Below are 17036 nucleotides of genomic sequence, written 5' to 3' on the forward strand. Positions count from 1 at the left end.
GCAGGTGCCTCCCCCTCATCCACTTCTATTCAGATAAGTTAAGGTTACATAGGTGCAGAACAGGTGGGCTGTCTTTACCACCAGCCCATATAGCAGCAATCACTGTTAGCCCCATTTTTTCAGATGGAGTGAAGGCACATCTTGCCCTATAGGCCCTTAGGAGTTGTAACAAAGATTAAAAACATAGTTACAATAAAGGTGTTAAAAGCAACAACAACAACATAGATTGCTGAACCAGAAACTGTAACTGAGCATTTGCCTCTACCACTGGGTAAGAAAAGCCCTGCCTAGAGTCACTGTCTCTACCTGTAAAGAACCGTTTGTAGTCCCCCAGGGCTACCAACTAACTTGCTATGTTCAGGGCCTTGCTAACAGGAAATCTGCCACATAGCCATCTGCAGTCTCTGTCTTTTTTGCTGGTCGACAGAACAGTTTTTATTGGCATTTTGTGACTCAGAGTGTACAAGAAGAATGGGTCTAGATTCAGCCCATCTCTGCATTGCTGCACTAACCCCATATTCACTCACTTCATGGACCCAGGTGGCCGTCTTGAGAGAGAGCAGGGGGATATCTGATTGTTGATTCCATTCACCTTCCAAGCCTGGAAAGGAGTTCTTCTGATGGGCATCAACATGTTCTAGTTTAATGCATCCCTCCAGTTCCCACAGTGATTTCCACAGGGTTGTGTGTCCCATATGGGCATCCTTTTAATAGGCCAGGTTTCCATTGCCCTCCTGCCTGACCATATGGCCAGGCCATTGACCACTGCCCATGACTCAGTAAAAACCAGAAGATAGGAGATTATATCACTGTTCAATTCTTTCATCACTGCTGGGAAAACAGCATGCAGTTCAGCCTTGCCTGTCTGATTTGTTTTTACCTTCCTCAGTCAGAGCAGTGGACTTCCAAATAGTATGTTATCCATCCACCTTGGAACTGCTACCCATAAACCAAGCAGTTCTTGGTTGGTCAGTTAAGAGCTGTGCGTAGGGCACTGTCTACATGGCAGTCAGTTCCGGCAGCTTCTCGGGTGACTCCAAAATCTGTCCTAGAGGAAAAGAGACACCGAGCTTGTTAGTCTCCTCCCTGTATTCCCCAGACAGCATTGTTCCTTTATAAACCGTTTCCATTATGGTGGAACTCTTCCAGGCACTACCATCCCTATTAGGGTGTTTCTCCATCATCCCAGATGTTTTGAGTGTTTCACATTTCAGTATCATTTTATGCCCTTTAGTCATATGAGTAGCTTCAATTAATAGGGTCCAGTGGCTAGGTAGTAAACACCCCTCAGATGGAAATTCTGTAGTTCGAAGTTCAAGTAGTCATTGCTGGGAGGCACTCACAGATTTTTACCATAAGCCTCAGTCTACGTTCCACATATGGCTGTGGCGCAGAGAGTTTTGTCCCTACCAGCACACCAGCACTCCAACTTCTATTCCACACTGCAGGCTCAGACAATCTTACTGGTTCCATAGAGCATGTCCAGTTAATAATGCTTGAAGGGTGGCTTTCCATCCCTTCTGTTTTACAATACTAGATAAGGGAAACGTTCCCCAGTGAGATACAGTGTCCATCCCCAAAATATAATCAGGTGAAAAAAAACACCGTCACTTCACATGAAACCAGTTCAAACACACCAAGTCTCCTACAAACTTATACTGTAATTCCATCATCACTTATGTTCCTCACTGTAGCCCCCATTGAGACTTCATCAATGGGTTTTGGTTTTGTAATACTAGGTAGGGGAAGTGTCAACTTTCATAATCCTATCAACCATTACATTTTTACTTTCTTTCAGTCTAATTGTAGCACACATCAGGCCTTCACTAGTGGACTTTGGTAACACAGCTCAGGGGAAACTTCTCTTCTCCACTCCTGACCATTTTACTCACTCTTGTACAAAAGTCTTTGGGTCCCCAGCTAGGGATTGAGCCAAGGGGTTTTGGCCCATTTGTCAGTCTTTATCTTGATTAATCTGCCTAGTCACTGCCCCAATTGATTGCTGCTTAAATTTCTCATTGTCATTTCTACCTTCAGACTTTTAAAATTTCTCCTAACTAGGATAAATAGAGCAGACTTATTTGGGGCCCTTCAATGTTGGGGAACCAGCAGGGAGTCCCACTCAGCCTTTGGTAGTGCTGTGTTAAAACCTCTGTTTTAATCCCACCTATGTCTGTTTTATTCATCCTGGTTCTTAATGGCCATCTGAAGATTTCCACCCTGCTGGGATAAGTTCTGTGAATCTCCTGTTTCCTCTGTTTCATCCCAATCAAAATTTACTTTATTCACCTATGTCTTCATAACTTTTTAAAATTTCCACCTTGTTGGGCAACTAGAGAAGGAAGAACAACCAAAAAAAGAAAAAACCCCTAAATTAGCAAAAGGAAATAAATCATAAAGATCAGAGCAAAAATAAGTATTAGGTTGGCCAAAAAGTTCATTCGGTTAGTAAATACATTGTTCAATAAAATTCTTGGTGAAAATGAAAAACTGTGTCTTTTATTTTTACTTAAAACTGAAAGAACTTTTTGGCCAACCCAATAAAATAGAGATGAAGAAAAAAATAGAAAAGATCAATGAAACTAAAAGCTGGTTCTTTGAAACGATAAACAAAGTTGATAAATCTTTAGCCAGACTCATCAAGAAAAAAAGGGGAGGGTGCAAATCAATAAAATTAGAAATGAAAAAGGAGTTACAACAGATGCCACAGAAATACAAAGGATCATAAGAGACTACTACAAGCAACTATATGCCAATAAAATGGACAACCTAGAAAAAATGGACAGATAAGAAAGGTATAGCCTTCCAAAACTGAACCAGGAAGAAATAGAAAATATGACTCACAAGTACTGAAGTTGAAACTGTGATTAAAAATCTAACAGCAAACAAAAGGCCAGGACCAGATGGCTTCACAGGTGAATTCTATCAAACATTCAGAGAATAGTTGACACCTACCCTTCTGAAACTCTTCCAAAAAATTGCAGAGGAAAGAACACTCCTAAGCTCATTCTACAAGGCCACCATCACCCTGCTACCAAAACCAGACAAAGTTATCACAAAAAAAAGAAAATTACAGGCCGATATCAGTGATGAACATAGACACAAATATCCTAAACAAAATACTAGGAAACAGAATCAAACAACACATTAAAAGGATTATACACCATGATCAAGTGGGATTTATCCAGGGATGCAAGGTTTTTTCAGTTTCCACAAATCAGTGTGATACACCACATTAACAAGCTGAAGAATAAAAAACATATGATCATCTCAATAGATGCAGAAAAAGCTTTTGACAAAATTCAACACCTGCTTATGATAAAAACTCCAGAAAGTGGGCATAGAGGGAACCTACCTCAACATAATAAAGGCCATATACAACAGACCCACAGCAAACATCATTCTCAGTGGTGAAAAACTGAAAGCATTTCCTCTAAGATCAGGAACAAGACAAGGATGTCCATTCTCACGACTGTTATTCAACATAGTTTTGGAAGTCCTAGCCACGGCAATCAGAGAAGTAAAAGAAACCCAAATTGGAAGAGAAGAAGTAAAACTGTCACTGTTTGCAGATGACATGATACTATACATACAAAATCCTAAAGATGCTACCAGAAAACTACTAGAGCTAATCAATGAATTTGGTAAAGATGCAGGATACAAAATTAATACACAGAAATCTCTTGTATTCCTATACACTAACAATGAAAGGTCAGAAAGAGAAATTAAGGAAACAACCCCATTTACCATCGCATCAAAAAGAATAAAATACCTAGGAATAAACCTACCTAATGAGGTAAAAGACGTGTACTCAGAAAACTGTAAGATACTGATGAAAGAAATCAAAGATTACACGAACAGGTGGAGAGATATACCATGTTCTTGGATTGGAAGAATCAATATTGTGAAAATGACTATACCATACAAAGCAATCTACAGATTTAATGCAATCCCTATCAAATTACCAATGGCATTTTTCACAGAATTAGAACAAAAAATTTTACAATTTGTGTGGAAACACAAAAGACCCCAAATAGCCAAAGCAATCTCGAGAAAGAAAAATGGAGCTGGAGGAATCAGGCTGTCTGACTTCAGACTATACTACAAAGCTACAGTAATCAAGACAGTATGGTACTGGCACAAAAACAGAAATATAGATCAATGGAACAGGATAGAAAGCCCAGAGATAAACCCATGCACCTGTGGTCAACTAATCTATGACAAAGGCGGCAAGGATATACAATGGAGAAGACAGTCTCTTCAGTAAGTGGTGCTGGGAAAACTGGACAGCTACATGTAAAAGAATGAAATTAGAACATTCTCTAACACCATACACAAAAATAAACTCAAAATAGATTAAAGACCTCAATGTAAGACCGTATACTATAAAACTCTTAGAGGAAAACAGGGAGAACACTCTTCGACATAAATCACAGCAAGATCTTTTTCAATCCACCTCCTAGAGTAATGGAAATAAAATCAAAAATAAACAAATGGGACCTAATTAAACTTAAAAGCTTTTGTACAGCAAAGGAAACCATAAACAAAATGAATAGACAGCCCTCAGAATGCGAGAAGGTATTTGCAAATGAAGCAGCCGACAAGGGATTAATCTCCAAAATATACAGACAGCTCATGCAGCTCAATGTAAAAAAAAAAAAAAAAAACCAATCAAAAAAAATGGGCAGAAGACCCAAATAGACATTTCTACAAAGACGACATACGGATGGCTAAAAAGCACATGAAAAGATGCCCAACATCATTAATCATTAGAGAGATGCAAATCAAAACTACAGTGAGGTTCCACCTCACACCAGTCAGAATGGCCATCATCAAAAAGTCTGCAAATAATAAATGCTGGAGAGGGTGTGGAGAAAAGGAAACCCTCCTACACTGTTGGTGGGAATGTAAATTAGTACAGCCACATGGAGAAGAGTGTTGAGGTTCCTTAAAAAACTAAAAATAGAGCTAATATATGATCCAGCAATCCACTCTTGGGCATATATCCGGAAGCAAACCATAATTTGAAAAGATACATGCACCTCAATGTTCATTGCAGCACTATTTATAATAGCCAGGACATGGAAGCAACCTAAATGTCCATTGATAGATGAATGGATAAAGAAGATGTGGTACATGTATACAATGGAATATTATGCAGCCATAAAAAAGATCAAAATAATGCCATTTGCAGCAACATGGATGGACCTAGAGATTGTCATACTAAGTAAGACAGAGAAAGAAAAATATCATATGATATAGCTTATATGTGGAATATACAAAAAGGGTACACATGAACATATTCACAACAGAAACAGAGTCACAGATGTAGAAAACAAACTTATGGTTACCAAGGGGGGGTAGGGGGGAAGGGATAAATTGGGAGATTGGAATTGACATATAAACACTACTATATATGAAATAGATAACTAATAAGAACCTACTGTATACCACAGGGAACTCTATTCAGTAGTCTCTAATGGCCTATAATGGAAAGGAATCTAAAAAAGAGTGGATACATGTATAACTGATTCACTTCACTGTACACCTGAAACTAACACAACATTGTAAATCAATTACACTCCAATAAAAATTAAAAAGAAAAAAAAAGAAATTACAACCGTGCTAATAAACTCTTAGCTAATTAAGATTAGAAGGGTATGTGTATACTGGAAAGTCAAAGCAAAAATCAGATCTAATGGTAAAACATTAGGAACCTTGAAATTGTAAGGCTGCTTCTGTCACTGTCATTCTTACATTGCTTGAAATCAGGGACTAGCACAAAAAAAAAAAAAAAGAAAAAAGTCTTACAGCCAAATCTGGCCTGACCCCTGTTTTTGTAAAGAAGTTTTTTTTGTAAAGAACATACTTGGGCCCGTTTGTTTACATACTGTTTACAGCTGCTTTTTTGCTATAGCAGGAGTTGAGTAGTTGCTATAGAGACTGTCTGGCCCACAAAGCCTAAGATACTTACTATGTGACCCTTTTCAGAAAACGTTGGTGACTCTTGCTAGATGTCTGATCACTGCAAGGACAATTTTTATTCTGTTTTTAAAAATATATATTGGAAAGAAACAGACATTATGCTCAAGGAACAAAGCATCAAAAGTATATATACTAATAAAACTACATATACTAATATTCAAATTTGTCTATGACATTGCTAAGTGAAAATAAACTGCATGTAGTATCCATATATATACACACACATATACCCATATATACTTTAAAATGTATATAAATGAATAGGACAAAAAGGCCTGGAAAAGTACACACAGGCTCTTAATGTGGTTAACTGTGAACAGTGGTATTCAAAGAGTGTCGTTTGCTTTTTGTTTTGCCATTTCTGCTGTCATTTCATTTCTTTCACAAGGTACAAAGTTGAGATACAAAAGTATAGGTATTGAGATTCCTTCCTCTTGTCCTTGCTCTTCAGTTCTACGCTGTTTCTTGTTTTATCCACTGCAAGATGTTCAATTCTATGTTCCCTTGTAGTTGAAATTTTTTAAGAGAATTTAAGAGACTAGAAATCAGCCCTTAAGGGGATTATAATCAGCATATATCAATATATTAGTGAAAATCAGGAAAAAATTTTATACAGTTTGTGCTGGTTAAACAAATATAAAATGATCCCTCCTCCCCCAATTAAAAACCCAGTTTCTAGATGTTAGCTGATAATGTCAAGTATTTTGATCCTCAAAAGTATGATCCTAGGCCTAGCATCATAATCATCACCTGGGAACTTGTTAAAAATGCACGCTTGAGGAAGGGTGGTAGGAGAAAGGTGGTCATAAGGTACAGACTTCCAGTTACGGGAGAAATAAGTACTGAGGATATGATGTATAGGATGGTGACTGTAGTTAACACTATTGTATGCTATATGAAAGTTGTTAAGAGAGTAGATCTTAAGAGGTCTTGTCATAAAGAAAAAAGGTTTTTTTCTTTTTTTGCTTCTTTTTATTGTATCTAAATATGGGGTGATTATCATGGTAATCATTTCATAATAAATGTAAGTGAAACCATTGTGGTATACATCTTAAACTTAAATAGTGATATATGTCAGTTTTATCTCAAAACTGGAAAAAAAGGATTTGTGCATTGCCCATTTAGTCTTAAAAAAAAAAAAGTACTCTTGGGCCCTAACCTAAGGCTATGGAATTAGGATCTACAACTTTAGAAGCTCCCCAGATGCTTCACGTGCACATCGCATTTGAGAAGCACGGTTCTGAGGACCATAGTGGTTTATCTACTGTCTCTCTTTAAAACATAGTAGAATACTGATAGTGCAGTGTACCCTGTGGAAGGGAAGACAGAGCAGGCTCCCCAGCAAAATTTCTCAGAAACTATTTTATAAGTATTGTGCTCTTTCTCTTGGAACCATCTGTGAGTTTCCAATTCACTGGTCTTAGGTGGAGCATGAAAAGTGGTTTTGTTAAAAAAAAAAAAAATGCATCTCAGGCGATTGTAATATACAGCACATTTGGGAATCACTGCATGGATCCTTTCTACATATGGATATACTCCTCTGGACTATACTTACCACCCTAAAGCCAAAAAACTATATCATTCTTGGATATCAGGCAGTGAGTTTATTTTTTCATTCCTGTGTAGGTGAATAAATGATTGCCATGGAGCAGATGTGGGCTGGGTCAAGTACAAGTGATGTAACAGTGGTTGATGCTCTCTCCTGGACTGGATGTTATTTGATATATATTGGTACTAACTTATTCACACATAAATGAAGTTTCCAGGAATACTCTTCTGCAGATTAATTTAACAATTCTTTTCTGATAGGGTTGAAGCCTTAATATGCAGTATTATCTCTCTTTCTTGTAATTGTAAGGAATTTTATTACTGTAAAAAGATAAAAGTAACATTTCTATTTTAGCACTAATCTTATTAACCTAAAGTGACACTGAATATAGAACTGACACTTAGGCCCTCTGACACTGAGCTCTGTTAGATAGAGTCATTAGCTTTAAGACTTAGATTGTATTTAAACAACAAAATGAGCTTAGTGTGGACATTGTAAATCACGTCCATGTGTGCAATATTGTTTTGTGTTTTTTTTGTAGCCTTGTAACTTCATACATTTGGCAGCATAGCCATGTTTCTCAGGGTCTGTCATAATCTCTATGAGAAGTAACCTGAGAGACTTTGAAATGTCACTTATGACATAACTACTTCCAGTGATGTTTTTTAATGTATTAAAATATCGATTTCTTTTTTCCTTAGGCTCAAAGTCTAACTCCCCAGGACTACAGTCTGAGGTGGTCGGGCCTTTTGGTGACAGTGGGCGAAGTCCTGGAGAAGAGCTTACTCAATGTCAGCCGGACTGATTGGCATATGACTTTCACTGGCGTGTCTCGTCGGCAGATGATCTACAGTGCAGCCAAAGCAGTAGCAGGCATGTATAAACAGCGCCTGTCCCCCGGGACCATGTGAGAAGGCTGGCCTGGGATACTGACACTTGCTAACTTTGAGCTGCTGGTGGAGAAGAGACAGTCCCTTCTTAAACTGGACAACTTCAGTCAGTCCAGCTGTTTTGATCATTTTCCTGTAGGCTGCAGTTTTTTTCTTAGAAAGGCATGGTGTCATTCCCGTAGATGAAAAGAAACAGATCCTTTTTCTGATTATATAATTGCACGTACCATAGTTTTCAAAAAATATATAAATATTTTTATAGGACAGTTTGATACACCAGATTTATAAGGTGCAAATTCATGTGCTAAGATATTTAACTTAATGATATGTACTTGATTATTTTGTTTTTTAAGAAATAGTTGACTAAAGAACATGTTTACCGAACACTGTTTAAAAGCATTGTTTCTTTTAATTCATGATTAATCTCTTCCCTGTCCGTCTTGGAAGCTTTTCGTGTGTCCGTGTGATCACAGGTCTGATGCTAAGCCATGTGCTCAACAAGAGACTCTAAGACACCTACTTGTAGGGAGATGGTGCACTTGTCTATGCATATTTTTAACATAGGCCAGAATAACAGAATCGATCATGTTCTTTTTGGTTATCATGTTATACACATAGCCTGAAAAATTCTTTTTTTTTTTTTTTTTTTTTTAATGTTTCAGCATTTCACATTCATACTGTACGATGAACACTGGGATAATGCATTTTTTTTTTCATTGCTCTATGACAACTAAGGGGCAAATGAGTCAAGCATATTTAAATTAGAAGCATTTGGGTTTTTTTGCATAATGGTATTCAGTGCTTCCAGGTAACTCTGACAACAGCCATTATTTCTGCTTTAATTCATTTCTCCAACTGTAATAGAGAAATTTTTGAGAGGAAATTACTTTGTTGTTTATGGGATCATATGGCTTACTTTAAGGCTACTTATTTAGTTTGCCTTAAACACAGCTTTTCTAACTTCGTGCCATTCTGCCTTTACTTTTTATGGAAGTTTTCCAAGAAACTATTTTATAGTGAACCTGGTTTATTTAGTCCATTATGTTTGTATTTAATGAAAGCTTCTTTTTCCCCCAGATAATATATTTTACCATTTTGGGATTTATACAAATCAAAAATAGTTCATCATATACTTTTGAACTCTATATATGAAAGTTCAAATAATTTTTTGAAGATAGTTTCTTATATAAACGTAATTTAATTTTTATTTACTCTTCTATATAATTCTTTAGATGTAAAAGAATCAGCACAATCTTATAAAATCTTTTAAGGTATTGAAGCTGTCATCCTGTGCTGTCATCTCATGTAATGTTTGCTTTGTATTAATATTTCAAGTACTTGTTTGATTTCTATTTTTTTTACCTGAGGATGAGAAGATTAAGTACTAATTTTCCATCTGTGTTATGTGTTCATTTCTATGCACTGTATAGTTGTCATTCAGTCTTCTGTGTCATTAAAAGTAATGAGAGAAAGAAGAGAGATGTAGCCGGTTGCTATAGCATAATAGGGACACAGGAATACTTATATTCCCTTTTTATTGGTATTTATGGAACACTTCATCTCATGTTTTCTCCGTCTTTCGTGAATAAGAGAAGCCTTTCTCTACCATTTGTTTTTATCCTTTATTTTAAAAAGCTACCCTTTATCATGGCACTGGCCTGATGACACATCACTGTTAGGAACGAAGGAACATATGTCTGTAGTTCGTATTTCTGCTTTTTTCCCCTATTATAGGGAAATTTTACAGATCCTAAAGGTAAAATTTTCTTTTTATTTTACGAGGTCTCAAATATCTTAGTTTATGTTTTTGAGGGCGGTTTTCGTAGGATCATTAACATTGACATCCCATTAGAGGACAGCTTTCTTCGAACCCCCAGGCAGCAATGGCAGAGTTACTCTGGTTTGGGTGCAGATGATTTCCCTGCACCTGGTAATTTGCACCCTCTGCTCTCTGTGAGTGGGTGAGGACTAGGGAAGGGCAGATGGAAAAGATAAATACATCATCTCGTTCTGGCCCCTTATTCCTTCTCTGGCCCAGAGTTATCTTTGAAAGGCATCAGTGCATGACTGACTCCACAGTCAACTTTCCCAGCCTCTTGTTTACTTTTTCATTCTTGGATTTCCCTCTTGTACAAGGGGCAAGAAAAGTAACTCATTACCTCTCACACACCAGGGCAGCGTGAGCCAGGAGGTCTTTTACTGTTGGTATTTTGGCATGAGATATGCTGGTCATCAACCTAAGGCCACGGCTCCCTTCACCAATCATCCAGCTGCCCTGTTCTTTTCTTGCTTGTTTCCTTATAATTCTTGCACTAGCATTTTTTGGGAGCGTTGAGCTGGGGAGTTTTACCCTCAAGCATCTTGGGACAACCTATCTTTAACACAGTTCTTTGCCACTACTATTTTGGTCATGTTTGTGTTTTCTTTTCTTTCGAAGTGCTCCCAGAACTACTTACTGAATTTGATAAGTTGTATACTTTTTTTTTTTTTTTTTTGGCGGTATGCGGGCCCCTCACCTCTGTGGCCTCTCCTGTTGCGGAGCACAGGCTCCGGATGCGCAAGCCTCAGCGGCCATGGCCCACGGGCCCAGCCGCTCCGCGGCACGTGGGATCCTCCCAGACCGGGGCACGAACCCGTGTCCCCTGCATCGGCAGGCGGACTCTCAACCACTACACCACCAGGGAAGCTCAGTTTGTATACTTTTTAATTAAGTGTTGTGAAAGAGAACAGGAAGAAACGCAGGAAGAGTAATTTTACATCAGCCTCAATTGACAGAAGGTACTCAGACTACTCAGATCAATATCGTCTTGTTATTAAGTTTATCAGGTAACCCTGGACTTAGAGCTGGGCCCCAGACTTCTGGGTGGAAAAGTTTGAGCTAATACCTGTAGTTTTCTCCTCTGAACCTCTTATTATTACTTCCCCATTCTTTGTTCTTTCTCTCAAGGATTAATGAGGTAGAAAATTGAGATGAATGGATATAGACAAAATGGTAGTATGATAAATATAAGTAGATAACAGTACAGATGAAAGTGTATTATATACATTAATTCAAGTTATGCAAATTAGTAGTATACTCAGGGTCAGCTAAATTAATTTAAGATGTTGTTGAATTTATTTTGTTCCTTGGCTAGAAAAAATTCTAAACAGGAATTTGTGTTCTGTGAAACCAAATTGGTAATATCCTGTGTTCTGAAAGATGGTAGGTTACACATAAATTAAGAAACTCAGATTTTTACTCCCAGAATATGGTATTGTTTTTTAAGATACTATGCAGGATGATGTATTGGATAAAGCCAATTTTGTACGTATGTACATATGTCATAAATAAAAAATACCTCGACTTATATCCCAAGTGATTTTTTTTAATGCTAATCATATTCATATTATATTAGAAGGACCCATATTCCTTTTTGTCTCAACTGGCTACTGGATGCCAAGAATTATGTAATAGCAGCTTCAAACACCATCTTTCAAGTGGAACTATAACATTCAAATACAGTTGACCCTTGAACAATGAGGGTTTAGGGGAGCTGACCCTCTGTACAGTCTCAAGTCCACGTACGACTTTACAGTTAGCCCTCCATATCCATAATTCCACATCAGAGATCATCGAACCACTGATTATGTAATACTGTTCTGCTTATTTATTGAAAAACAATCTGTGTATAAGTGGACCTGCACAGTGCAGACCCGTGTTGTTCAAGGGTCGACTGTGTACCAGAGTTTAACTTCAAGGTTAAAGAACTCAGAATATTTGGGGGAGAGGATACATTGGCAGTAATAGGCAGGAAGTTAAGGCCTGTGTTCATAAGGAAACCTCTCCAGTGGGGAGTTTAATTTACCCTTGACCTGCAGGAGTATCTTTTCTTGTAAAAAAAAAAAAAAAAAATTTACTCATTACTCTTTGCTATTCTGAGCCTATGATCTCCAGACGAGGGATTTCTCTTTTGTTTTGGTGGGGGAAGGGATACATGCCAAAAGACAGTAGGATATTGATTTGGGGATTTACTTGCCAAAAGACAAACTATTAATAGTTTTCAATAGACAAGAAAAATGTGGTTTAGGGCCCAGGAAAAGCCCTGTTAAATTTATACTTTGTTTCAGAATTAACTGGAAGAGGGGAAAAAATGGCAACAGAAACAAAATTGGCGAAGGTCATTATCAAGGAAATTAAAAAATTTAAGGATGAAGGAAATCTTTGGAACTATCCATAAAGTGAACTCATTTTAAGGATTTAAAGCAGTAGGAAAGGGAAGAGAAGCTAACATTTATGTGATAAGTACCTATTGTTAGTTAGGCAATGGAGTAGGCACTTATTTTTATAGATGACATAACCAAATCAGATTAAGCTGCTTATCCAGGATCATCCCAGCAAACAAGTTACAGAGATAGAAGTCAAATGGAATGTGTAACTTGGTAAACCATTCTCTTCCAAAACGTCCTGAATATTTGCTTCAGGAAGTTATGGGTAAATCACTTATAATTATTTTTTTAATTTAACTGAATTCAAATAGCGGCATGAGGACTTTGCCCTAGTATACTTTTAATTTTACAATATTATGTTTAAGGGAAACTATTTTATGCCTTACTTTTCATTTTAGTTTGAGAGGGCTGCTTTGGCTTTGCTGCTGGTATGAAAATATATTTGTGATAACTGGTTATTCTAACTCCCAAAATTGAGAAACCATAAACTAGGTTTACCTTCTAGTATTTTTAGGATAAAAGCCAGAGATGTCATTATTGTTAAGCTAGTCTTCAAGCAAGGTACTGACCACATACGTTTTTAAATACTGTAAAAATACTTATGGCTGCTTCAGGGACCACACTTTGAAAACCACTGCTGTAATACAAATCCTGACTCATTCTGCATATACTAAGGTATTTTAGAGAGAGTGATGTCACCAAGGTAGCAACATAGGTTGTTCCTGACTTTGCTCCCTCTCACAAGAAGGCCAGCTAACAACTATTCATGGACAAGCTGCTACTGAGGGAATTCCAGGCCATGGAGATGAGGCTTAAGCATCTCCCAGTGCCACAGAGACCAAGACAGACCACATTAGATGGTTAAGAGGAGTGGATACACACTGACTGCACTGTCCCCCCCCCCGCCCCCGCAGGCTGGAGCAGCACCTTGCTGTGAGCCTGTTGTGGAAAAAAAAGAGGCCAGGTGACACCCTGCACTGTGGGTTGCTTTGTGGGAGCTGCTATTCTGGTCTCCAATGGAGGGTGCAGGAGAATCTTCAGGGGTTGACCACTGGGAATCTGACAGTGATGGAGAAGGCGGAGAGGCTTAAAATCACCAGCATTCAGATCTTGAGAGATTGAGTTCATACCTGCAGTGCCCAAGTGCCAAGAGCAGCTTTGCTTATCTGCAGAACCAAGTCAGTGGAGCAATCTGACCAGGAACTTGGCAGGTACACGTCTATCTGATTCAGGCCCTCAAATGAAGAGCCTCAGTAGTTGTGGAACCTGTTCTGCCCCAATCCAGGCAGGGGGGCTTAGCCACAGGCCAGCTGGCAGGTTGGGTGTAGCTCTTGGCCCTGCCTAACCAGAAAGGCTGGCATGAATGCCTGGAAGCTGCACAGCCCAGCAGCACAAGTAGAGGATCAGTAGGCAGAGTTGATAGTCTGTAGAGCAATCCAGTGGCCCTGTTCAGCCAGAGAACTTGGGGCACAGGATAACTTGAGTCAAGACCGCAAAGAGCCTTACTGGCCTTGCGGTTGGGTCTCCCACTGTGCCCCAACAGGGAAACATTTGCAGCCCCACCAATTCCTGAATACAGCCTTCAGCCTACCCAAAGGGAACCTAACTAGAGCACACGGAAGCACACGGAAGCTGTAGAGCCCATCCAACAGCCATGCTTGCCGTAGAGCTTGACACAGAGCACATCCCATGGTTTTTGCAGAATAGAACCATTGGCCCCACCTGACCAGGGAATTCAGTACATAGTCACCTGATTCGGGTCTCCAGAAAACAAGCTGTGCAGGCCCTGAGATCAGTCCTGCTATCCTGCCGGAGCAGGGAAGCTAATTCATAGGTCCACCTTTGCTGTGTATAGTACCCAATCCTGACTGCCTAGTAAGCCTGACCAGAGAACCCAGGTAACTGCAGAGCCCATCCTCTAGCCTCACTTGAGCAGAGAATCAAGCCAGCAGTTTTATGCAACTGTTTTCAGCCAGTGGCACCCACCCCCTGAACCTCAGAACTTGGCAGCGGTCACACCCAAAAATATACCAAGATAGCAAGCACCACCTGCCCAAGAATATCACCAGCAGACATGCCCAGCAGCCCAGACTGAGCTGACCAGTGATTAACTTTTCTCTGACAGTGGGAACCTGTAAAGTCTGGAAGAGAGGACCACTTACTCAAATGCACAGATTCCAATGTAGGGAATCAAGGACCACATAAAAGGAGGTAAACATGACACCACCAAAGGAAACTAATACAGATCCAAAAGTTAACCCTAAAGAAATGAAGATCTAGGAACAATCAGACAAATAATTCAAATTAACCCTCAAAGCAGTTCAGTGAACTACAAAAACACACAGACAGCTAAACCAAGTTAGGAAAACAATGCATGAACAAATAAGTTCAACAAAGACATGAAAACCACTAAAAACAATCCAGGGCTTCCCTGGTGGTGCAGTGGTTAAGAATCCACCTGCCAATGCAGGGGACATGGGTTTGAGCCCTGGTCTGGGAAGATCCCACATGCCGTGGAGCAACTAAGCCCACACACCACAACTACTGAGCCTGCGCTCTAGAGCCCACGAGCCACAACTACTGAAGCCTGTGCACCTAGAGGCCGTGCTCCACAACAAGAGAAACCACTGTAATGAGAAGCCTGCACACCTCAACAAAGAGTAGCCTCCATTCAATGCAACTAAAGAAAGCCCACGTGCAGCAACGAAGGGCCAAGGCAGCCAAACATAAATAAATAAATTTTAAAAAAATCCAGAAATCTTAGAGCAGGAAAATACTATAACTGAACTGAGCAATTAAATTGAGAGGTTCATAAGCAGACTTGACCACGCAGAATAATCAGTGATCTAGAAGGCAAGACATTGAAATTATTGAGTTGGGAGGGGGGAAGGAATGAAAAAAACCTTCAGGAATTATGGGACACCATCAAAAGAAACAATATCTGCATGATGGCAGAAGGAAATTTCAGAAGGAAAAGAGAAAGGGACAGGAATTATATTTAAAGCAGTAATGGGCAAAAACTTCCCAAACCTGGGGAGAGAAATGGACATCCAGACCTGTGAGTCACAAAGGACCTCAAAGAGGTTGAACCTGAATAAGGCTACACTACAACACATTATCATTAAATTAGCAGAAATTAAAGAAAATTTTGAGAATGGCAAGAGAAAGAAGTTACATACAAGGGAATCCCTATAAGGTAACAGGCAGATTTCTCAACAGAAAAATTTCAGGCCTAGAGAGAATGGGATGGTATGTTCAAAATACTGAAATCAAAAACCTGATCAACCTAGAATTCTACACCTGATAAAACTGTCCTTCAGAAATGGATAAAGACTTTCTCAAACAAACATAAGTGGAGGGAGTTTGTTACCACTAGACCTGCTTACAAGAAATGCTAAAGGGAGTTCCCTGAACGGAAGTAAAAGGCGGCCAATTAACGTCATAAAACAATAAGAAGGTAGTGTAAAACTAACTGAAATGGTAAGTATATAGTCAAAAAGTTAGATTCTGTAACAATGAAAAGGAGGTGCTTAATGCACTTAAACTCTAGTTTAAAAGTTAAAAGGTAAAATAACTCAATAATCATAACTCAAATAACAATTACTACAATAATTTGTTAGTATTAACAGAAGAGAAAAAATATATAAACTGTAACGTCAATAACCTAAAGTGTGGAGGGGAGGAGAAAGTGTAAAGTTTAGGAGTGCTATTAAAGTTAAGTTGTTACCAGTTTAAAATAAGCTGTTATAATTTTAAGATATTTTATGTAAGACCCATTATAACCAAAAGGGAGAAACCTATAGTAACTGCACAAAAGAACATGATAAAGAGGTCAAGCATACGGATTCCAAAAGACATCAGAAAAAAACAGTCAACAGGATAAGAAACCAGGAATGAGTCTACACGACAGCAAGAAGAAATTAAGGAAATGGCAATAGTAAGTCATTTCCAATCAATAATGACTTTAAACATACATGGATTAAATTCTCCAATCAAAAGACATTAAATAGCTGAATGGATAAAAAACTTGGAAAAATGATATGCTGCCAATAAGAGAGTTACATTTGCTTTAAAGACACACGGAGACTGTGAGGGAAGAGATGGAAAAAGATATTTCAAGCAAATGGTAGCCAAAAAAAACCCCAAAAAGAATACAACAGCAGGAATAGCTATACATCAGCAGCTCTACTGGTGAATGTTACCTAACATTAAAGAAGACTCAATGCCAATTCTAACTGAACTCTTCCAAAAAATCTTACAATGAACGCTACCAAACTAATATTGTGAGACCAGCATTACACTGATACCAAAACCAGACAGGGATGCTACCAGAAATGTACAGGCCAACATCCCCGATGAATATAGCTGAAAATTGCTTAATTAAATATGAGCAAACTGAATTCAGC

General features: G+C 38.6%; 1 protein-coding gene across 2 annotated transcripts in view; it reads left to right on the forward strand.

Annotated features, from left to right (window-relative positions):
- Positions 1–8823, forward strand: part of PRRC1 (proline rich coiled-coil 1) — a 40902-nt gene extending 32079 nt beyond the window's left edge. For both annotated transcript variants that reach the window (XM_029218520.1, XM_029218519.1), the window contains exon 9: positions 8236–8823. In XM_029218520.1, the coding sequence (XP_029074353.1) occupies positions 8236–8445 (210 nt within the window). In that variant the 3' untranslated portion in view covers positions 8446–8823. The remainder of the gene's footprint in view (positions 1–8235) is intronic.
- The last annotated feature ends 8213 nt before the right edge of the window (positions 8824–17036 follow it).

Source organism: Monodon monoceros, unplaced genomic scaffold (assembly GCF_005190385.1).
Source record: "Monodon monoceros isolate NGI ecotype Baffin Bay Population unplaced genomic scaffold, NGI_Narwhal_1 Super_Scaffold_12, whole genome shotgun sequence".
Lineage (NCBI taxonomy): Eukaryota > Metazoa > Chordata > Mammalia > Artiodactyla > Monodontidae > Monodon > Monodon monoceros.